At 36.5% G+C, this 24,235-nt stretch overlaps 1 protein-coding gene across 6 annotated transcripts in view; it reads left to right on the top strand.

The window, feature by feature from the left end:
• The window catches only part of LOC136036470 (uncharacterized), a 42,723-nt gene that overhangs the window by 3,761 nt on the left and 14,727 nt on the right, over positions 1-24,235 (top strand). For 2 of the 6 annotated variants that reach the window (XM_065718724.1, XM_065718722.1), the window contains exon 2: positions 22,005-22,158. In XM_065718724.1, the coding sequence (XP_065574796.1) occupies positions 22,005-22,158 (154 nt within the window). Of the gene's footprint in view, positions 1-12,872; positions 13,080-13,394; positions 13,710-22,004; positions 22,159-24,235 lie in introns of those variants that run through there. The other 4 variants (XM_065718725.1, XM_065718721.1, XM_065718723.1 and 1 more) reach the window with 4 other exon arrangements.

Raw genomic sequence — 24,235 nt, 5'->3', positions numbered from 1 at the left:
TTTCAATGTCATTGGTAATTTTATTTGGAGTCGCAAATTGAAATGTAATTATTTTTTATTATTTGTATACTGTTATTTTCACCGGTAACTACATTTTATAATGATACTAAACACACAGTGTAAAGAAATATATAAAAATAAAAAACAAGAAATGAACAATATTTAAATATAAACTAAATATAAAAAATCCAATCATTAAGAAGGTCTAGTGTACTTACCTGTTTTAGCGACCCCATTTAAGAAGTAAAGTTAGGGTAGTCCCAATGAAAAATACTAAAACATTATAAAAATATAATACTTTAGAAACAAACTTGGGCTATATCTGCAGATTAGAGGGGGGTAAGGTGTAGCGCCTCTGCAATGCAAAATGTGTCAGCTACAATTATTCTGCAAATTATGCGGTAAGGATTGTTTTTAACGTCACGCCGTCCAAATACTTTACCCCCATCCCCCTAATGTGCAAATATATAGCCCAAATTACATAAGTCTAATGTATTCTGTCACCCGCCACTTGCTTCTTCATTGAGCGCCAGCTAACTATAAAGACTTCCACTGAGCGTAAGTCTCGTAATATGAAACCGGTTTGTTCTTGAGTTTTACACAGCGTAATTCTTGAGTGGGGTTGCTATAGCAGATAAGTATCGATCTATTTTACTATGCGGTATTTTACTATTTACCATTATCTATCTTATTATTTTACTATTTACTATATAGGCCTACTATGGTCTATTTTACTATTTTACTATGCGGTATGTTTCTCTTCTCTTTGCCTTGGTTCTTATAAATCGATCTCAAATTGGTTATTTGCACATCGTAATTGGGTGTGCCTGGCAGGACCATAGGATTTTTTTTAGGGGGAAGGGGATCTACAATAAAAAAAATTATTTTACATGATAATTTGAATAAGAATTGCCCGGACTTATTAAAAATTTAGACTTTTAGGGAGCCAGACCCCGGGAAAATGTAGGATTTGGGGGGGGGGGGGTGGAGGGGCTGGAGGCTTTCACCCTCCGTACGTCTCTGGGTAGTACATGTTAGTGTCTGTTGTGTTTGAGTGTGTTCTGTTTCTGATTAGTTTCATTTCTAAAAAAAAAAAATTGCAATTGTCAGTCGAACCAAAAGCGGTAACAACTTTTCATACTAGCCTTCTCAATTGAAAAAAAAAAAATCCCTTTTGTGAAGTAATTGGTATTAAATTTGTTTTTTATTCTGATGCTTTAGGAAATGTGTTAATACTTCTAAGAAAAAGTGTATTTAGATTCAAAGTTAATTTCAAAGAATCAAACAGTTCGTGGTAACGAACTGTAGCAAGGAGCGACCCGGCTCAATAGTAATCAAAACTCTAAAAAATTGAATTTTGATACCAATAGATACATCAAAAGAATCGCATTTTAATGCTGATTTTAAATATATAAGTTTACCCATCAAAAGTTACGAGCCTGAGAAAATTTTTGTTATTTTAAAAAACAGGGAACACCACCTATAGGTGGAAACACCACCTATAAGTCATAGAATCTTAACGAAAATCACACCATCAGATTCAGCGTATCAGAGAACCCTATTGTAGAAGTTTCAAGCTTCTATCTACAAAAATGTGGAATTTTGTTTTTTTTTGCCAGAAGGCAGATCACGGATGCATGTTTATTTGTTTGTTTGTTTGTTTTTTTGTTTTTTTTTCTCCAGGGGTAATCGTATCGACCCAGTTGTCCTAGAATGTTGCGATAGGGCTCATTCTAACGGAAATGAAAAGTTCTAGTGTCCTTTTTAAGTGACCAAAAAAATTGGAGGGCACCATGGCCCCCTCCCATACTAATTATTTTCCTAAAGTCAACGGATCAAAATTCTGAGATAGTCATTTATTCAACGTAGTCGAAAAACCTTATAACATGTCTTTGGGGACGACTTACTCCCCCACAGTCCCCGTGGGAGGGGCTACAAGTTACAAACTTTGACCAGTGCTTTACATATAGTAATGGTTACTGGGAAGTATACAGGCGTTTTCAGGAGGATTTTTTAGTTAGGGGAGGGGTTGAGAAGAGGGGGATATGCTGGGGGAGCTTTCCATCGAGGAATATGTCATGGGGGAAGAAAATTTCCATGAAGGGAGCGCAGGATTTACTAGCATTATTAAAAAAAAAACAATGAAAAAATAAATATGAAAACGTTTTTTCAGCTGGAAGTAAGGAGCAGCATTGAAACTTGAGACGAACAGAAATTATTACCCATATGAGGGGCTCACCTCCTCCTAATACCTCGCTCTTTACGCTAAAGTATTTTTAGTAATTTCAACTATTTATTCTATAGCTTTTGTGATTCAGGGGTCATGCTTAATGAATTGGGACAAAATTTAAGCTTTAGTGTAAAGAGCGAGGCACTGCCGAGGGGGCAAACCCCCTCATATATGTAATAAATTCATGAGAATTCAAAAGTTCTTTACGTAAGCTAATTTATAAGTTACGTATATCTTTTATTAATAAAAAGATTCGTAAAACATTAAAAGCTCTAGTTGCCTTTTTAATTAACCAAAAAATCGGAGGGCATCTAGGCTTCCTCCCCCGCTCTTTTTTCTCAAAATCATTCGATCAAAATTATGAGAAAGCCATTTAGGCTAAAAAAAAAAATTAAAAATATCCAAATTTCGTTTTAATTATTCCCCTGCGGAGAGCCAAAATCTAAACATGCATTGATTCAAAAACGTTCAGAAATTAAATAAAAAAAAACAAGTTTTTTTAACTGAAAGTAAGGAGCGACATTAAAACTTAAAACGAACAGAAATTACTTCGTATACGAAAAGGGGCTGCTTCCTCATCAACGCCCCGCTCTTTACGCTAAAGTTTTTTACTGTTTTAAAACGAAGAGTTGAGAGAAAGAGACAAACTTTAGCGTAAAGAGCGTCTCCATTGCTTTGACAATTATGCTTTGTGAAAGTGTGACGCTTCTCGTTGCCGAAAAAAAAAAATTAAGGCGGCCTACGTTCAGCCCAGGGGCCCTAGTTTGGCCTTACCTGTTTTAAAGAATCTACTAGACTAAATGTTTTCTTCCGTCGTTCAACTGTTGAGTAACAGTCCTTGCTAACAAATTTTCGCTACTTACGTGCTATACCGACCACACTCAAATAGTGAAGTTAGGTTAATCATAATGAAACACACAAAAAACTGATGAAAATATAATACTTTAGTAACCAAATTATGGAAGCTATAATAGAGAATTATGTAAAGCAGGAAAATTATGGAAATATTTAAGGCTGCCATTGTGCAGCCCAGGGGCCGTAGGCTGGTCTTGCCTATTTTAAAGAATCTACTAGACTAAAGGTTTTCTTCCGTTATTCAGTTATTAAATAAGAGTCTTTGCTTACAAATTTACGGTAAATAATGCCGAAGACCACACTGCCACGCTGCCATTGTGCAGCCCAGGGGCCGTAGGCTGGTCTTACCTATTTTAAAGAATCTACTAGACTAAAGGTTTTCTTCCGTTGTTCAATTATTAAATAACAGTCTTTGCTTACAAATTTACGGTAAATAATGACGAAGACCACACTGCCACGCTGCCATTGTGCAGCCCAGGGGCCGTAGGCTGGTCTTACCTATTTTAAAGAATCTACTAGACTAAAGGTTTTCTTCCGTTGTTCAATTATTAAATAACAGTCTTTGCTTACAAATTTACGGTAAATAATGACGAAGACCACACTGCCACGCTGCCATTGTGCAGCCCAGGGGCCTTAGGTTGGCCTTACCTATTTTAAAGAATCTACTAGACTAAAGTTTTTCTTCCGTTGTTCAATTATTAAATAACAGTCTTTGCTTACAAATTTACGGTAAATAATGACGAAGACCACACTGCCACGCTGCCATTGTGCAGCCCAGGGGCCTTAGGTTGGCCTTACCTATTTTAAAGAATCTACTAGACTAAAGTTTTTCTTCCGTTGTTCAATTATTAAATAAGAGTCTTTGCTTACAAATTTACGGTAAATAATGACGAAGACCACACTGCCTTTCCATAATACAACTAAAGAAGAGAGGATAATGAGGACTTTTTTCCCAAGACAGTGAACCAACAAAAACTATTTGAATATATGAAAAACTGAAAACTATGAAATATATGAACAACTATTTGTCGGCCCTATATCTAAGGGCTGTCTTCAGTAAAGAAAATAATAAACAATAAAACACTTACAATAAAAGTTTTTGGTTAAAAATTGATTCTTTTTTTTTAAATAGCCTTGGCAGCATTACTTCTTAACGAAAAGTTCAGTCAAGACTGTGTGATAAAAGCTAACATTTTACAAGCTAAAAAGGTTCATTCATTGAACTAACTGTATTTATTAAAAATTGGAATAATTTCTTATTGCGACATTTGCCTTCTCTGCAGCTAATCTTGTAGTTCTTTTGGGATTGGGATTGCTTTTATTCGTTCCTATTTTTGTTTTATTTTGAATTAGATTATTTTCTATAATTAATTTTGTGTACATAGGGTTGAGTGTGTGGGAAACGAAACTTAAATAATAATACATCCTTGAATAGAGACTTGGGTGAATACACACTCAACCCTATGTGCGTCTGATCTGAGTCGCAACAATAAACGAAAGTAAGAGATTCTTGCAAGGCTATGACTAGGTTATTGGTTCATCCCTAAGCCCCTTGAGTGTTGGTGATCGCTAAATAATCAAATAATTTTTTAAGTTGAATAAAAATTCAATTCTGGGTTAAGAATGAAGTGAATGATAAAGCGGTGAGTCTATTAGTGAAGACAGACTTACTTTGATTTTTACACGTTACACTTTTTTGAGTGTAACCTGATAAATACCGCAAGGATAAGAACCGAATTTTAACGGTTTTCCACAGCTAATAATAGCGCAAACAGTAGTAACCATGTTCAGCGGGAAATGGAGGGGCAAACAACAGGAAGAAAACGGACATGGAAAATTTTTTTTGGCGAGTTTTTGCATCTTTGTTCATTTCTTCCGTTCCAAAAACGAAAAAAAAAAAACACTATTTAGCAACACTCGAAAACGTAAAAAATAGATATGCTTCGTTTTGACAAAATACAGCTGAACTGTGAAACTGAAATGGAAGATCACCTTGGAGAAGAAGTTGATGATGATGAAGTACCATAAAATATGAATACAAAGGCATGGGAAGTTACGCGAAAATATTTTATTTGACAAAATCTAAAGTCACTAAGCTTACACAAAAAATTAGTCTACCCAGTTTTAGGGAATATCCTGTTTCCAACATCCCAATTGTTATAACAATTTGTTTATTGGAACGCAGGAATAGAGTTGTCAACTATAAAAAGGCTGTTGCGGACAGTTATTGAAATATCATACTAACTGGTAGGGAAAGTTAGGAATTCTAGTGTTTTTCCATGGGTTCTTAGAAAACCATTTGTAGAACTGTGCGTACCGAGCTCAAATACTGTTGCAGTACCCTGTTGTATTATGAGTTCTTGAAGCTATATGAAAAAACATTGCCCAAGTAAAGTGAAATGACGGCGAAAAAGGAAAAAAATGAGACACATAGTACCATAAAGGTAAAACTATATTAAAGGTAAAGGTAAAACTATACTAAGGTAAAAGGTAAAGGTAAGGAAAGTTAACTATTATACTATACTAAGGTAACTACACTAAGGTAAGGTAAAACTATACTAAAGGTAAAGGTAAAACTATACTAAGGTAAAAGGTAAAGGTAAGGTAACTATTATACTATACTAAGGTAACTACACTAAGGTAAGGTAAAACTATATAAAGGTATACTAAAGGTAAAACTATACTAAAGAAAACTGATCTGTTTCGGTGGATGCTTGAATTAAGTTGGTCTTTTTTTAGTTTTAATAGGATTTTTGAAAACACTAACTTTCATGTGGGAGGGGGCGGCAAAATGGGTTCATGGGGGAAGAAGTTGTCCATCTGCCCCATAGCAAATTACACTCCCGGTTCTCTTACCTCTTGAAGGCGACTTTCAGGGATATATCTACAATCAATTGATGGATGAAGATGGGTATATCTTGTTTCTTGGGATTCTTGTTGATGAATTTTTTCCCAGGATCAGTTATAAAAAAATCTGTATCATTGTTTGATTCAGTCTTAAGTCTCTTATTGCCATATTAAATAAAAAAACTAGTTTTTTTCAATTAAAGTAAGGAGCGACATTAAAACTTAAAACGAACGGAAATTACTCCGTGTATGAAATGGGTTGTCCCCTCCGCAATCCCTCGCTCTTTACGCTAAAGCTTTTAATGGTTTTAAAAAGCAGAAATGTGGCAAAGAGTCAGACTTTAGCGTAAAGAGCGAGGGATTGCGGAGGGGACAACCCATTTCATATACGGAATAATTTATGTTCGTTTTAAGTTTTAATGTCGCTCCTTACTTTCAGTTAAAAAAACTAGTTTTTTTTATTTAATTTCTGAACGTTTTTGAATTAATGCATGTTTGATTTTGGCTCTCCGCACATAAATTATTAAAATGAAATTTGTATATTAAATCTTTTTTTTGTTAAATGGCTTTCTCTTAGTTTTGATCAGACGATTTCGAGAAATAAGGAGTGGGGAAGGAGGCCTAGTTGCCCTCCAATTTGTGGTTACTTAAAAAGGCAACTAGAACTTTAAATTTTTAACGAACGTTTTTGTTAGTAAAAAATATATGTAACTTAAGAATTAACTTACGTAACAAACTTTTATGTTCTTATATTTTTATTATGTGTACGAGGGGGTTTGTACCCTCGTTAATACCTCGCTCTTTACACTAAATCGTAAGTTTTGTCTCAATTCTTTAAGAATGACCCCTGAATCAGAAAGGCCGTAGAATAAATAGTTGAAATTACTAAAAATACTTAAGCAAAAAGAGCGGGGTATTTATCTCCTCCTAAATACCTCGCTCTTTATGCTAAAGTATTTTTGGAACCACTCATATGCATAATAATCTCCGTTCGTTTTAAGTTTCAATGCTACTCCTTACTTCCAATTGAAAAAACGTTTTCATGTTTATTTTTTCATTTTTTTTTATAGTAATGCTAGAAAATCCTGCGTCCTTTTCATTGAATTTTTCTTCCCCCATGACATATTCCTCCAAGGAAAGATCCTCCCACATAGCCCCCTCCCCTCACCCCTAGCCCCCAAACCAAAAAAATCCCCCTGAAACGTCTGTACATTTCCCAATAACCATTACTATATGTAAACACTGGTCAAAGTTTGTAACTTGCAGCCCCTCCCCCAGGGACTCTGGGGGAGTAAGTCATTCCCAAAGACATATTTATTATGGTTTTCGACTACGCGGAACAAAATGGCTATCTCAAAATTTTGATCCGTTAACTTTGGGGAAAAAATGAGCGTGGGAGGGGGCCTAGGTGCCCTCCAATTTTTTTGGTCACTTAAAAAGGGCACTAAAACTTTTCATTTCCGTTAGAATGAGCCCTCTTGCAACATTCTAGGACCCCTTGGTCGATACGATGACCCCTGGGAAGAAAAAACAACAAATAAACACGCACCCGTGATTTGTCTTCTGGCAAAATATACAAAATTCCACATTTTTGTAGATAGGAGCTTGAAATTTTTGTTATAGGGTTCTCTGATACGCCAAATGCGATGGTGTGATTTTCATTAAGATTCTATGACTTTTAGGGGGTGTTCCCCCCTATTTTCCAAAATAAGGCAAATGTTCTCAGGCTCGTAACTTTTGATTACAAAGACTAAATTTGATGAAGCTTATATATTTAGAATCAGCATGAAAATTCGATATCTTTTAGCATCAAAATTCCGTTTTTTAGAGTTTCGTTTACTATTGAGCCGGGTCGCTCCTTACTACAGTTCGTTACCACGAACTGTTTGATAATATGGGTGTAACCCTTTCATTCTTTCCAGAACCAATCTAAGATATATTACAAAGTGTGGAAACTTGTCCTTGAAAATTATGTTTCTGCTGCTAAGCCATTGTTTGATTAGGGGATGCTTCATATTTTGTCATTTTCGTTTTTCACTATCTTTTAACTAACACAGTAATGTCCTTACGGCTCTCAGAACTAGTACGTCTTTTTTCTCTGATTAATATCCAAATCACCTTCGTAATTGACAACATTTTTTTGCCATTCAACGGTCAGATCGGACTATTCTCTGGCTACCCGTCATGCAGCCTAGAATACTCTACCCAAGTCAGCTAAAAGGTGCCACTCCTTCGGTACGATCAAAAGGTGAAAACACATCTTTGACCAATAATTTTTTTTTTTATTGTTTTAATGGCACTTGGTATTAACCAAGTGACATATAGTGATCGCAAATTTGTCGGTCTGTCTGTCCCGGTTTTGTTACTTTAGGCACTTCCAGGTAAGCTAGGACGATGAAATTTGGCAGGCGTATCAGGGGCCGAACCAAATTAAACTAGAAATAGTTGTTTTCGTGACTTGACCATCTGGGGGAGGGGGAGGGGTCGGTTAATTTGGAAAAATAGAAAAAATTAAGTATTTTTAACTTACGAAAGGGTGATGGGATCTTAATGAAGTTTGATGTTTGGAAGGATATGGTGTCTCAGAACTCTTATTTTAAATCCCGACCAGATTCGTTTACATGGGGGGGGGAGTCGGGGGGAACCTAAAATCTTGGAAAACGCTTAGAATGGAGGGAACGGGATGAAACTTGGTGGGAAAAATAAGCAGAAGTCCTAGATACGTGATTGACATAACTGGAACGAATCTACTCCGTATGGGGGAGTTGGGGGAGGGGTTAATTGAAAATTAGAAAAAATGAAATATTTTTAACTTACGAAGGAGTGATCGGATCTTAATGAAATTTGAAGTTTGGAAGAATATCGTGTCTCAGAGCTCTTGTTTTAAATTCCACTGGATCCGGTGACGTTGGGGGGAATTGAGGGGGAAACCTAAAATCTCGGAAAACGCTTAGAGTTGAGAGATCAGGATGAAACTTGGTGGTAAAAATAATCATAAGTCCTAGATACGGGATAGAAATAACCGGAACGGATTCGCTCTCTTTGGGGAGTCGGGGGAGGAGGGTTAATTCTGAAAAATTAAAAAAAATGAGGTATTTTTATCTTACGAAAGAGTGAAAGGATCTTAATGACATTTGATTTTTAGAAGGATATCGTGTCTCAGAGCTCTTATTTTAAATCCCGAACGGATCCGGTGAAGGGGAAGTTGGGAGGGACGGAACCTAAAATCGTGGAAAACGCTTAGAGTGGAGGGATTGGGATGAAACTTGGCGGAAAAAATAAGCACAAGTCCTAGATACAGGATTGACATAACCGGGACGGATCTGCTCTCTTTGGGGGAGTTGGGGGGAGGGTTAATTCTAAAAGATTAGAAAAAATTAGGTATTTTTGACTTACGAAAGAGTGATCGTATTTTAATGAAATTTCAGACTTAGAAGGACCTCAAAACTCAGATCTCTTATTTTAAATCTTGACCGGATCCAGTGTCATTGGGGGGGGGGCGGAAATCTTGGAAAACGCTTAAAGCGGAGAGATCAGGATGAACCTTGGTGAAAAGAATAAGCATAAGTCCGAGATAGGTTACTGACATGACCGAACCGAATCCGCTCTCTTTGGTGGAGTTGGGGGGGGAGGATTAATTAGGAAAAATTAGAAAAAATGAGGTATTTGTAACTTACGAACGGGTGATGAGATCATAATGAAATTTGATGTTTAGAAGGATCTTGTGCTTTAGAACTCTCATTTTAAATCTCGACCAGATCCGGTGACATTGAAGGGAGTTGGAGGGGGAAACCGGAATTCTTGGAAAACTTGAAAATCGAGGTATCTTACGGATGGGTGATCGGATCTTAATGAAACTTGATATATAGAAGAATCTTATCTTTCAGATGCTCCATTTTCAATTCGAATCGGATCTGGGGACATAGAGGGTTGGAGGGGGGAAACAGAAATCTCGGAAAACCCTTCGAGTGGAGAGATCGGGATGAAATTTGATGGTAAGAATAAGCACAAGTTATAGATACGACATTGACATAGTTGTTACGGATCCGTTCTCTTTGAGGGAGCTGGGCGTTGTTAACTTGGAAAAATCAGAAAAATTGAGGTATTTTTAACTTAAGCACGGGCGACCGGATCTGAATGAAATTTGATATTTAGAAGGAACACATGTCTCAAAGCTCTTATTTCAAATCCCGACCAAATTTTTTGACATTGGGGCAAGTTGGAAAGGGAAACCGGAAATCTTGGAAAACGCTTATAAATGTCGTAAATACGTGATTGACATAACCGGACTGGATCCACTCTCTTTGGTGAGTTAGGTGGTGGGGTTCAGTGCTTTGGCGAGTTTGGTGCTTCTGGACGTGCTAGGACGATGAAAATTGATAGGCGTGTCAGGGAGCTGCACAAATTGACTTGATAAAGTCGTTTACCCCGATTCGACCATCTGGGGGGCTGAAGGGAGAGGAAAAATTAGAAAGATTTAGGGTTTTTTAACTTACGAGTGGGTGATCGGATCTTAATGAATTTTGATATTTAGAAGGACTCGTGACTCAGAGCTCTTATTTTAAATCGCGACCAGCATTAAGCCTCTGATTTTCCTTTTAAAACAATCTATTGACTCTTAAAATTTTGCTAGAAGTCACACCATATGAGCTCTTTGTTCTTGGCTCTTCCGACCTCGTCATAAGTGCCATATGAGCTCTTGTTTTTTGTATTTTTTATAGATTTTTCTACCCCTCCCCCCTTGGGAAAGACATCTCTGGGCATGTTTGAAACGTATCAGTTGGGTACTGTTCATTGCTCGTATCTGACCTCAATTTGGCTTTGTTTTACGGCTGGTAATAAGGGGTGGACGACAATGCACCATTCTTTTGGTTTAGTGTGTGTTATCATTTTATTGTTTTTTGTTCTCTATATTATCGGCCACAAAACCTTGCAGAGGATTAAGATGGTGAATTTTTCCTATTTTTTTCTTTTTAGATAGTTGACCTCTGAAATCTCTAGTTTCGTCAATACCAGTTTCAAACATTTTTTTTTCCAAGCTTGTATTTTATTGAATTTCCCACCCTATAAATACGTTTCTAAGGATTGTTATCTAACAATTTTCTGAGCAGACATTGCTGTTGTACAAATGTAAAATTGTTGGCAAGCATTCTTAGCTTTTAATTGGGTAAGGTAATATGGTAAAGAATACGGCATTAAACTTTACAGTCCCTACCGGCGGTTCTGATCTCCGTTTCTTGGTCCTTCAGTCAGGAAGTGCAATGGGGTTTTGGGCCAACCATCCTGTGCTTTCGCACACCCTTCCTGTTTACCTTCCCCAGATTTCTCCAGAAACCCATTAAGAGCTGGGTCGACTCTAGCTGAGCTTACACAGTCACGCCACTGACCCCGTCTCAAGCTAATTAATTGGGTACACTAGGAGTCGAACCCTCGCCTTCTCAGACAAAGGATCCTGAAACCAGCGCACCAATCCACTCAGCCAAGACGGCTCTCGGTGCTGGAAAAAAAACTTAGAGAATATAAGAGTATTATAGTTTACTTCAGAGAATACTTAAGAGTATATTGTATCGGTAAAATTCTACTTTTTTAATTCTTGCTATCTCGAAAAAACAAGGCAAAAAACATACTCCAGAAATGTATTACTACTAAAAACATACTCCAGAAATGTATAGGCTACTATGCCTATCTTTTTCTCACTTCTAGAGGTTAGAAAATTGAATACATGACAGGTCGGAATCCTGACTTATCCTAATTCTGACGAAAAACATTTTACCTTAATTTTGATTTTTCAGTTGCTTTTTCAATGGCTTTAAATTTTCAAAGCACAATTATTGTTAATCAGAGTTTTAAGAATCCAGGTTGTTTCTTATATTTAAGCAATATTTTTACAGATGCTGAAACCTTATAAATTGAATTGAGCAATGGTATTAGGCTCAAAACACTTTTCTTTTCCATTATTTGAGCAGCAGATCTGTTTTGCAAGATTGTTAATTTTATAATATCAATATTCTTAAAGTTCTGCAAACCTCAGTTCCTTACATGGGGAGAAAAGATGGACGTAGGTGATTCAAAGTGTCTTCCTAGGAGACCGTCAAGGCCCTGGATGCATTTCTGAGAGGTTTATTCACTTAATTCGACTACTTTCCAGGATAGAAAAAAGCTCCTAAACTAAAATTTTACCTATTGTCTAATATTTCTTTGAACTTACACAAATTAAAGTAAGATTCAGGGTTTGCAGACCCCTTTTTCAAATTTCTACCTATTGCAGATTTATTGGGACCATATCTAGATTTTTATGCGTATAGAGTTTGTGTACGTAGCAGGTTTTGCTTGGCTGCCAGTGGACTCTGATGAGTTTTACTCCACCGCTTGAACTAATCAAATGGTTTAGAAGTTCAAGGGTTGTTTCGAATTGCAACCCAAGTCACTCATCTGTATTGAATTTATCGATGCAGCCAATTGTCCAAGATCAGAAGACACCGTGTATTATTCTTTTTGTTCAATTAAATATAGCTCAGTTTATCGGCTAAATCTTCTACTTAAAATATAGAATGAAAGGGCATGCATCCACTATTCCTTTTTGTTTTGTTAAAAGATGTCATGTGAAACTTTTTTGGAAAGTTTGGATTTATGCCTGACTCCATCAAATGAAACGAGCTCTATCGACTGCCTATTTTCAAAATGTTTTTAAAATGCAATAAATAAAATCAAATTCCCTATCACAGGAGGTTGGAAGCAACCTCGCAGTCGGCCAAAGAGATGATTGTCTGATAGTCTATCTTAGTTTCTTATGATGGGAAACATTAGGCCTGACACACAAGCACTTGCCATGGACCGAAGTGGATAGAGGAGGCAGACGCTACTTTCTTCGCTTAGCAGAGCCCGGTGAAACGTATTAAGCGAAAAATGGGCTCCTCAACTCCAAAAATAAGTTTGCATATACGACATTCTTTTACACTAACACAAGATATCTTCGCCTTCCATCTATATGATTGCCCTTGTCGGTAACTCAAAGCCAATCACTAATCTTCAGTTATCCTGCAATGATTTACAACGGGTAGGCTGCCTGAAGCCAAGCGAGTATTTCCATAATTCAGTCAGTAGGTTTCATCAGTAGTAAATGTGAAAAAGCTTGGATGTTGTTTTGGTAAGTCTGTCTTATTTCGTTTCAGGGTTGGGGGATTGAATTGAAACTTTCAGGAATTTTTTTGTGTTTGAGGTAGGGGAGGGGGTGGTATTCAGAATTCAAATTTCATGTCGGAGAGGGTACTCAATATTTTTTCTCAGGCCCTCATCTAACAGCATACTTTTCAAAATTTGTCTTAAAATCCTGTCACTAGTTGTTTCATAGTTTTCAGTGTTTCCTACAAGAAGAAAAAGTCAATAGCCGAATAAGTCAATTGAAGCGAGCAAATTGAGGTCAGTCTGCATATCTATCGGCTGAAGATGTGTGGTTTCCCGTAAGGGTTCCGGTTCAATGAACGCGATTATGCTGAAAAAAAGTCAAAAACTTAACCCTGGATTGAAGGGCAGTGTTTGCGTTCCGCATTCTTACGTCATAAGAGAATCAAAACTTTGGATACTGAGTTGTGTGCTTCTTATGTGGTCGTCCTTCGGTGCGCTCAGAGCGTTAAAATTACCGTCAGTTTGGTTATATTTTTTAGTGGTTGCTATTACGGATTATAATTCACTTCCTGGTATTGGCTGGATTTATATCTATTTAAGTGAAATAGGTTATAAGGTGGCTTTTAATAATGGAATACAACGTTTTTCTAAGGTAACGTACAAATTGAGAAATGGTACACTTGGGAGGGAAAAATAGTAAAATTTAAGACCGATAAAAACGTGCCGTCACATACTTTTAAGGCTTATAAACAGAATGGGTGGAAGTGCAAGATTGAATATATTCTTCTGAGTCATATTTTTGGAGTCAGCTTATTGACATTTTACGGTGGTAGCTATTACGGCTCATAAATTATTCCTTGCTGTTTGCTGAATTTGTATGTAGGTTTTTACTGAATTAGATGATGCAAGTGGCTTTTCGTAAGTTAATATAACATTTTCTGAGGTGATTTGGTGCCCCGTTAAAATGGGGTGCTCCATGGGACAGGGGGGAGGGGTAAAGTTAGATACCAAAAGAGCAACCCAAGGCAAAATTACTTTTTAGTTTAAGGACTTCTCATTATCTGCAATTTGGCGCTTATTGAGTAGGGCCGAGGAAAATTGCAGGGATTGATCTACAATCAACGCCACAAGGCGAGACGAAAGGAATTTTTGCTCCAAGGCACTGCATTATCAAACTTACCTCTTGTGAAGCTGTCTTAGACAAAATATTTCGTAGATTAAACGGATTTAAATACTTTTTATCAATATTTTGAATTTAGTCTACACAGCTTAATGAAATAAATTTAGAGGTTCAATATTTGTCACATAAGGGAAAATCCAAGGCCACTTTTAATAGGAATCATAAGAGAACTCAAATCGGCTCGTTTGTGAATAAACTACTAGCGCTTGGGGAGTCTATTCAGGTTGTTACTCCTAAGAGAAGATCACCTGGAAAGATCGGACTCACTCCTGAGTCCTGATTGATTATCATCTTTTTTCAATAACTCTATTCGAAGACGTCTTGGTGAGCTCTGTTTGATTTTTTAGGCCTTTGATTTTTTTTATGGCACTTGGTATTTACCAAGTGACATATAGCGATCACAATTTCTGTCGGTTTGTCTGTCTGTCGGTCTCGCTTTTGGTAGTTTCGGCACTTCCAGATAAGCTTGGACGATGAAAATGGGTGGGCATATCAGGGACCAAACGAGATTAAATTAAAAATAGTCTCTTCCCCGATTTGACCATCTGTGGGGGGGAGTGGAAGGACGGTTAATTCGAAAAAATTAGAAAAAATGAGGCATTTTAACTCGCGAATGGGGTATTGGATCCTAATGAAATTTGATATTTCGAAGGACCTCGTGTCTCAGAGCTCTTATCTTAGATCCTGACCAGATCCGAAGACATTGGGGGAGTTGAAGGGGGAAACAGGAAATCTTTGAAAACACTTAGTGTGGGGAGATCGTAATGAAACTTGGTGGAAGAAGCTCTGCTCTTGGCTCTTCTGGCCTCGTCATAAGTGCCAAATGAGCTCTTGGCTCTTGTTTTTTAGGCCGTCAACTTATTGTCTCAAAAATATGTTCGAATGAAATTCAAGAAGACATTGAAGACATTGGGGGGAGTTGAAGGGGGAAACAGGAAATCTTTGAAAACACTTAGTGTGGGGAGATCGTAATGAAACTTGGTGGGAAGAAGCTCTGCTCTTGGCTCTTCTGGCCTCGTCATAAGTGCCACATGAGCTCTTGGTTCTTGTTTTTTAGGCCGTCAACTTATTGTCTCAAAAATATGTTCGAATGAAATTCAAGAGCCCATTAATGGTAAGTTGTAACTCCGGGGTCTTCAATTTTTATGCTGTACAAAGGGGTGGCCAGGCGAAATGATTTTGCAGCAGGCTATTTTAGAATGCATGACAACTCCACGGGCCACACAGAAAATACATCTGCTGGTATTAGAGCTGCACGAAAAGTACCACACGAAAAGTTTGATTCAATTCCGCTTTCTAGCGCTATTATGAGAATAAGTGAAATATTGAGATGGCTAGGACACGGTCTGCGGATGAAGGACGATTTTCCTAGTACTCATGTATTGTACCGCCAAAACTCTAGTTTACGCTGTGTAAAACTCGAGAACAAACTGGTTTTATATGTCTGTATTAAGAAACAATTAGCTTACGCTTAAATTTATAGGAATTACATAATTTGGGCTATGTATTTGAACATTACGTGGGTAGTTTAGGTTACCCCCCCCCCCCCCAATGTGCAAATATATAGCCCAAACCTGTTTCTAAAGTATGATATTGTCATCATGTTTGGTATTTTTCTTTAAGACTAATCTAACTTCACTTCTTGAGTGTTGATGGTATAATACATAAGTACCATTGTCCTTCTCGGCCAACCGTCAAGGACTAAACGGAAAGCAGGTCATCCTGTTTCAGGTTTGGGAGGATCTTGTAAAGACAGATTTAAGGGAAATGAGAACTTCCTGAGAGGGTGTAGAGTGAGGCTTTGAATAGATTGGGTTGAAGGAGGAGAATGCGTAGCTGTGTTGCACTCAGGTGGCTTGGTGCCGTGGTGACTTGTTAGTAATAGTAGAAATATAGATATAGCTTGCAATAAAAAATGCAAAAAATAGCCTAACATCTGCTTTTATAATCGTGTTTACAATTATTCTTGCATGTAATTATGGATAATATAGTGATAATGACACTAAACAAGCATTGCAAAGAAATATATCAACTAAAAATGGAAAAAAATATTTATAACTGCAAACTAAGTAGAAAAATATAAATCATATGAAAACATTTATTTCACTTGTGGAGAAGTGTGGACCGCTGTGATGACCTCTGGTGCCCTTGGTGCTGCAGCGAGTTGTTGTTAGCATTAGTAATAATGCTAGCATTAGTAATCTATTATGCTTAGTAATTATTAGTAATAATGCTTAGCATTAGTAATCTAGTATTTCTTTATTCACGCTTTCATTAGTTCTTGCAAATCGATTTCAATTGTTCATCACAAGTAACATTCATTGCAGTAGCGTTTATTGCAAGTAAATTATTTGTTTTCTCTGCGATATTGGGTGCATATTTTTACTTCAAATAACCAGAACTATTGTTATGCCATTTCATATTCATTTACAAACGTTCTTGCATTGAAAAAAAGTTAGTGGGACGCGACAGAATTTGTCCTTGGGGCTCTCAACAGTCTTGACGAAATTGAGGGATTCCATTGTCTATGATAGTTGTAATGAAAGAGCCCCCTCCCCAAGAAAAAAAATACATAGGAAAGATCATTACAGTGTTGCTTCTACATTAAATTTAAATTGAAAACGGGCAAATATTAATTTAAGAAAAGCAACATTTTTCTGAGGGAAGTAAAGAGCGAAGTTGGAACTTAAAGCGAACAAAGATTATTGCTTCACAGTCTATCCAACATTTATCAATACAACTAGTACGAATAAACCAACTAATTATATTTCCCAATGCTTGTAGGATTATAGAAAACTAGCGCTTTACTGAAAACACAAAATAATATAGGAGTTTTGGTACAGTAAAAGCGAACCCATCACGGCCACTTCTTACAGAATAAAAATAAAGCAATTTAGGGTTATTGCTTGATTTTTTCGTTTCATTAAATATCATTTCTGCACAATGGCTCAGTCCACTGATTGACTCTCGTTTTGGTTCTGAAAAGGGCATTTCATGATTAGTTTGTAGACAAGGGCAAAGTGAAGCCATCTTGATAGTATTAGGACTATGGACTAGTCTTAAAATTTTTTATAGCTTGAAATTCCTTGTCGTATAGAGCACCGGTGGATCCATGGGGTGGGACCTTCGGCCCCAAAGATTTTTCTGGTGCCCTTTTTTCTATTTTTTTTTTCTTTCTTTTACTCTCTTTTAGAATAAATTTGTCAGTTTAGTCCATTATTGCACCTTTGTTACATTACCCCACTCCAAGATTTTGCTCATTGGCGCCCTTGTCACATTTGTCCCCTCGCAAGATTTTGCTCTTGATCTGCCTCTGATATAGAGAGAAATATCCAGATTTCTAGGGTTCATATTATGGCTTATTTGATCATCCTTTCGAGTAATACTAAAACATTATGGTTCATATTATGGCTTATTTGATCATAAATCAATATTCTTATATTTATGCTTGGCTTCTGTGTTTTCAGTATAGCGCTAGTTTTCTGTAATCCTACAAAAATAGGGAAATATAAGTAGTTGATTTATGTGTATTAGTTTTATTGATACATGTTAGAGAGACTGTGAAGCAATAATCTTTGTTCGTTTTAAATTTCTACTTCGCTCTTTGATTCCTCAAAAAAACTTTGTTTTATTAAACTAAGGTAAAACAAAGGTGGATGGATCAGCATGCGATTAAAACATGGCATGTGAGGCAGCTGCGACGTGATGATGAGCGATATAGCCAAATATGGCGCAGCAGGAAAAAAACGTAAAACCCAGTGCCAAAGGCATACTTTGCCAGTGGGAAGCATCTGTAAAAAGAATCAATATAAGATCAAATTAGAGAATTGAAAACAATTGAGACTTTTAAGTAATGGTGATAACCAGGGCCGTAATTTGCTACGGGGTAGGGGTGGTAGCTGCCCCTTCCAGACCTTGGTTTGTCTTTTTAAAGGTACTCGACAGCCACATTAAAAAACAAAACAGAAATGTGGGTGAAAATCACCACAAAAGAGAAGCCAAAAATACATGGAGCCCAAGGCAGTATCCAGGGATTAGGGGGTTTTAACCCCCCCCCCCCCCTCCAATTATTTTCTGACTTGTAAAAACGTTACAAAAATTAATATAACCAAATTGTTCATGTGTTTTCAAAGTTTTACCATAAAAAAGCAAAAAAAAATCCTTTTGTAACCATCTCCTCAAAAAAATAGCTTAGGAATTTTTAGATTACTTTCAAATTTAAGTAATTAGTTCTATGAATCTACATGGTTTAACGCCACAACTTCGACAAAAATGTGGCACTGCGCTAAGAATTTCATAACGTTGAAATAACCAAGAGAAAAACATTTGAAAAGCTGCGATTTCTAGGTATAAATTGACCTAAGATGGTCCCAGGGGACGAAACATATTTTCATTTTGATGTCCTTGGCACTTTAAGAAATTCACAATGGGGAAAGAAGGTTAGGATTATGCGAACTAGACGTACGTAAAATTATAAAGGGGTCTAAAATCCTTAGGCTTACTGTTGAAGGTGGTAAGGTTCAGACTAAAGGCATTGGAAACAAGGAGTATTGTCCTCAGGGGGCTTAACGCTAGGCTTAGATTATAGGGGAAGTCGATGAAAAGTCATGAGTGCCAAAATTCAGTTTGCTTATTTTTTGTCGACAAGATGCTGCTTAAAAATAAACAAATGCTTCCAGTCTCTGCACCGGTAGAATGAAATACTGTTAGTTTTCTCTAGAAAGTATCAAATGATTATTTTTGTTTCTGAAAATTTCTAGGAAGGTCTGATAGACTGTTGCTGTCACTTCGACTTACCACCAGAATCCATATACCAATGCTGCCTTGCTATGTTAATTTGACTAAACAACAAAGCGAGAACCGAAATTTTCTCCAGTGTACATCTAATCCTTTTCTGTTTTAAACTTGTATTTCTTGAATATCAACATTGATAGAATATTTGTCGCCCCACCCTACTGGAAATTCCTCGCTGAGAAAGAATAAACCCACGGGGTAGGAATCAAGCCGATTCTGCAAGACTGCTGGGGGTCATTGATTTTTTTTTTTAGTATGTCACTCTTCGTACTTAACTCAAATTTGGCAAACCGGTTCTCAAAACTAGATTTCTCTTTCTTCTGTTTCTTCTCATGTAGCAACACGAAAAAGCGCTTGTCAACATTCCAAGTTTTTATATTCTTGTAGCTTCTAATTCCTGCGACATCGATTAAAAAAAATGTTGAGTTGTTTGATTACCTGTTTTTCCTTCGAAATTTCTAAATCTTTAGCCATGAAAAGTTTATTAACCTTAGGTGTGTCACTTGATCCACATACGAATAAAAATTCCACCTGACTTATTGATATTCAATAGTGAAGATCAAGGGTAGGCTATAGCCGGAATTTTATTTTACCGAAAAATAAACACTAAAATATTTTGGTGATGATAGTCGGTGAAGTAAAGTGAAGCATCTACTCTTAGCAACGGATTGAACAACATCTATTTTGGCTTTTGCCTTAAAGCGCATTCATAATGAGATTTTACTAAAACCGAAATTTCGGTTGCGCTAATTTGAGCAAATCAGAATTTATTATAGAATTTTCTCAACCAATCAGAAAAAATCTGATTGGCTGAAATAGGCGCTAGCTATATTTCGGTATTGGTGATATCTCATTGTGAATGATCCTTAAATGCCTTGCCAAGGTGTTTCCCGGCCCACCAATGAGAATGATTGGTTTTTGACTTCCTTTGTAATTGTCATCCTGATGACCTCCGAATATTTATGCTTATGAAAATATTAATTAATATCACGGCGAAAAGATAGTAAATGCGTAAACAGTATGTTTTATATCTTTACTGTTTTATGTAGTAAACTTTTACTTTTTAACTTTAGTTTTACTTTACTTTTTAATTTTACTTTCTTATAGTTTATACAACTTTGCTACTAGCAACTTTAAGTTGTTTTTTACTTGGAATTTAATTGTGTTGCAGATTTTCTTTCTTCATTTTTCTCCTTTTTTTACTCTGAAGATAGACTGGGATTTGGGACTAGAAAGCTTCTAACTAACGTCAAAAATATACCGTAAAACTACTTTTGTTTTGTCTCTGCTTTATTCTATCCATTAATTCTGTTTTGTTTCATTTTTCAAAATGATTCATAGCATTTCTTCGCATATATGAACGAAGAAAAGCATGGACACTTCAAATCATGCCACCAAACGCATTGGCATTATGGCCTGAAGGTTTTGCTTTTCTTTGCCACTTTTCAATTAAATTTCTTAGAAAATACGTTCCATGCTATTTTCAAATAGTGCTCAAGTCAGTATTTCTGATGAACCAACGTAAATTATTCCATGTAAATGCATCTTAGTTATTCCATCTCCATCAAAAGTTCTTAGAAACTACGTACCGCGTTATTGTCAAATAGTGCTCAAGTCACTATTGCTGATGCGCCAACGTAAGTTATTCCATCTAAATGCATCTTAGTTATTCCATCTCCATCAAAAGTTCTTAGAAACTACGTGCCGCGTTATTGTCAAATAGTGCTCAAGTCACTATTGCTGATGAGCCAACGTAAATTATTCCATCTAAATGCATCTTAGTTATTCCATCTCCATCAAATGCATTGGGATTAAAGTCTGAAGTATTTGCGTTTCTTTGCCACTTTTTAATTAAAGTTCTTAGAAACTACGTTCCATGCTATTTTCAAATAGTGCTCAAGTCAGTATTTCTGATGAGCCAACGTAAATTATTCCATGTAAATGCATCTTAGTTATTCCATCTCCATCAAAAGTTCTTAGAAACTACGTACCGCGTTATTGTCAAATAGTGCTCAAGTCACTATTGCTGATGAGCCAACGTAAATTATTCCATCTAAATGCATTTTAGTTATTCCATCTCCATCAAATGCATTGGGATTAAAGTCTGAAGTATTTGCTTTTCTTTGCCATTTTTCAATTAAATTTCTTAGAAAATACGTTCCATGCTATTTTCAAATAGTCCTCAAGTCAGTATTGCTGACGAGCCAGCGTAAGTTATTCTATCTAAATGCATCTTAGTTATTCCATCTCTATCTGGGATTCAAGTTTGAATTTTTTACATTTCTTTGCCACTTTTCAATTAAATTTCTTTTGGAATAGCGAGGTATTGAGGAGGGGACGAACCCCCTCATATAAGTAATAATTTCTGTCCCTTTTTAAGTTCTACTGTTGCTCCTTACTTTCAGATAAAACCTGTTTTTTTTTATTTAATTTGAATGAAAAAGGTAGTTTATATTTGTGCATTTTATTGCGCAATATCTGCTCAAGATCATGCTGAACTCGTGAGGTTTTTGTTCATTTCAAAGTTCGTTAACATACATATCTGAGAAAAATACACAAATGTAAAATTGCTATTTTGTTTCTATTTAGTACTTCTCTGAATTACCTTTTTTCATCAGCTACAGATCTTTAATATTGCTGTTAAGAAAGATTGCAGGAGAGGAGGAGCCTTTTGGTCCCCCTCCCCCCCACAAAATCTCGATGTTCTTTAATCTGGCCTCTATATTTTCATTATTATATTTTCTGATTTACATTTGTGTTCTTTCTTATATTTTCCTGTAGCTTGCCTAAAAATGTGTTGCCATTTCCCCCCTTCATAAAATTAGTTTTTGCATCTGTGTCGGGCAAAACGGCCACAACTTTCAAAGCTGACTTTCGAGAATGGTCTTTTGCAGGTTCCACTTTCAGGGGAAGATTCGGTATATCTTTAAACCGTCTTTGAAGTCTGATTTTGATCTTAAATATTATTTCCAGTCGTGGAGGGTGTACTAGAAAAAAGATGTCCTTCGAATCTTCAGCTGTTGAGTTTTCACAACAAAGTATTGTCTCAGTGATGGACAAATTCGTCAAAGCTGTGGCGAATATGAACGAGAATATTCTGGTGCCTCGAAAACTAATGGACGGAAAGGTAATTTTACTTTCATTTCCATTTGGCTGGCTTACCGTTTCCATATGAATCTTCATTAATGTCGGTACTTGCGTGTTATAGCGACTACACTTCAGTGGCGGATCCAGGTGGGGGCGCGGGGGACGCGCCCACCCCCTAACGTAGTGTTGGATTTTGGAATAATATCGTATTGCCATATTAAATGTCATATTTTTCGTTAAGTGTGAACAGCTTTTCATTTTTTTGTGGCGGGGTGGTTTCTATAACTTACTATTTTTTATATCAATAATATATTTTTACATCATTTTGATCTCAACAAATTTATTAGAACTTTAACCCTCAAGTGATTTTAGATTAAATTTACGACCATTTCCACAACCTACCTACGGCATATAATCGTTGAGGTTCCATTTAAATTGCTGGTATTTCTTTTTTCGTAAGTTTATCGAAGTAAAATATTTTGCGCCCCCCCCCGCTAAAAAATCCTGGATCCGCCTCTGCAACACTTTGCTCTTGATCTGTAGTGAAAACGGCTTTTCTTGTGTCCACTTGGAGATAATCAATTTATCTTGAGTGAGATAAACGGTATCTAGGCAGGTATATTTTAATCAAATATTTAATATATAGAGGTGGTTATGCTAGGTATATAATATAATTTGTTCTGGAGGGCCTGCTTTCCATAATTCTCTATTATAGCTTCCATAATTTTTTTACTAAATTTTTATGTTTTCATCATATTTCGGTATATCTCATTATCATTAACCTAACTTGTCTTCTTTGGTGCGGTCGCTATAACACGTTAGTACCTTAATGTCTTACAAGTTGATATTAATAGCTCATATTAAACTTTATACTTGATATTTGTGTCAAGTTATGTCTAACCGGTAATCAAACAGTTCGTGGTAACGAACTGTAGTAAGGAGCGACCCGGCTCAATAGTAACTTAGACTCTAAAAATGAAATTTTTGTACCAATAGTTACATCAAACGAATTGCATTTTAATGCTGATTTTAAATATATGAGTTTCATCAAATTTAGTCTTCCCCATCAAAAGTTACGAGCCTGAGAAAATTTGCCTTATTTCAGAAAACAGGGGGGAAAACCCCATAAAAGTATACAATTTTAACGAAAATCACACCATCAGATTCGGCGTATCAGAATAACCGGATGTAGAGGTTTCAAGCTCCTATCTACAAAAATGTGGAATTTCGTATTTCCTGCCAGATGACAGATCACGGATGCGTGTTTATTTGTTTTTTTTTCTGTTTTTTTGTTTTTTTTTTCCCAGGGGTGATCGTATCGACTCAATGGTCCTAGAATGTCGCAAGAGGGCCCATTGTAACCGAAATTAAAAGTTATAGTGCCCTTTTTAAGTGACCCAAAAATTGGAGGGCACCTAGGCCCCCTCTACGGTCTCTTTTCCCCAAAGCCACCGGATCAAAATTCTGAGATAGACATTTTATTCATTATAGTCGAAATGCCTAATAACTATGTCTTTGGGGACGACTTAATCCCCTACAGTCCTCGTGGGAGGGGCTGCAAGTTACAACCTTTGACCAGTGTTTACATATAGTAATGGTTATTGGAAAGTGTACAGACATTTTCAGGGGATATTTTTGTTGTTTTTTTTGGGGGGAGAAGCTCAGGGGGGTACGTGGGAGGATCTTTCCATGGAAGAACTTGTCATGGGGGAAGAGAATTTCAATGAAGGGTGTGCAGGATTTTCTAGCATTATTTAAAAAAAACAATGAAAAAATAAATCTGAAAAGTTTTTTCAACTGAAAGTAAGGAGCAGCAATAAAACTTAAAACGAACAGAAATTATTACGCATATGAGGGTTCACCTCCTCGTAATACCACGCTCTTTTCGCTAAAGTATTTTTAGTAATTTCAACTATTTATTCTACGGCCTTTGTTATTAGGGGTCATTCTTAAGGAATTGGGAGAAAATTTAAGCTTTAGTGTAAACAGCAAGGTATTGACCAAGGGACGAACCCCCTCATATACGTAATAAAAACATACGAATATAGAAGTTCGTTACGTAAGTTAATTTGTAAGCTACGCATATTTTTTTTTACTAATGAAAACGTTCGTAAAAA

Source organism: Artemia franciscana, chromosome 15 (genome assembly GCF_032884065.1).
Source record: "Artemia franciscana chromosome 15, ASM3288406v1, whole genome shotgun sequence".
NCBI classification, from domain to species: Eukaryota; Metazoa; Arthropoda; class Branchiopoda; order Anostraca; family Artemiidae; genus Artemia; species Artemia franciscana.
Note: the sequence above shows the minus strand (reverse complement) of the source record. Positions and strands in the feature narration are given on the sequence as shown.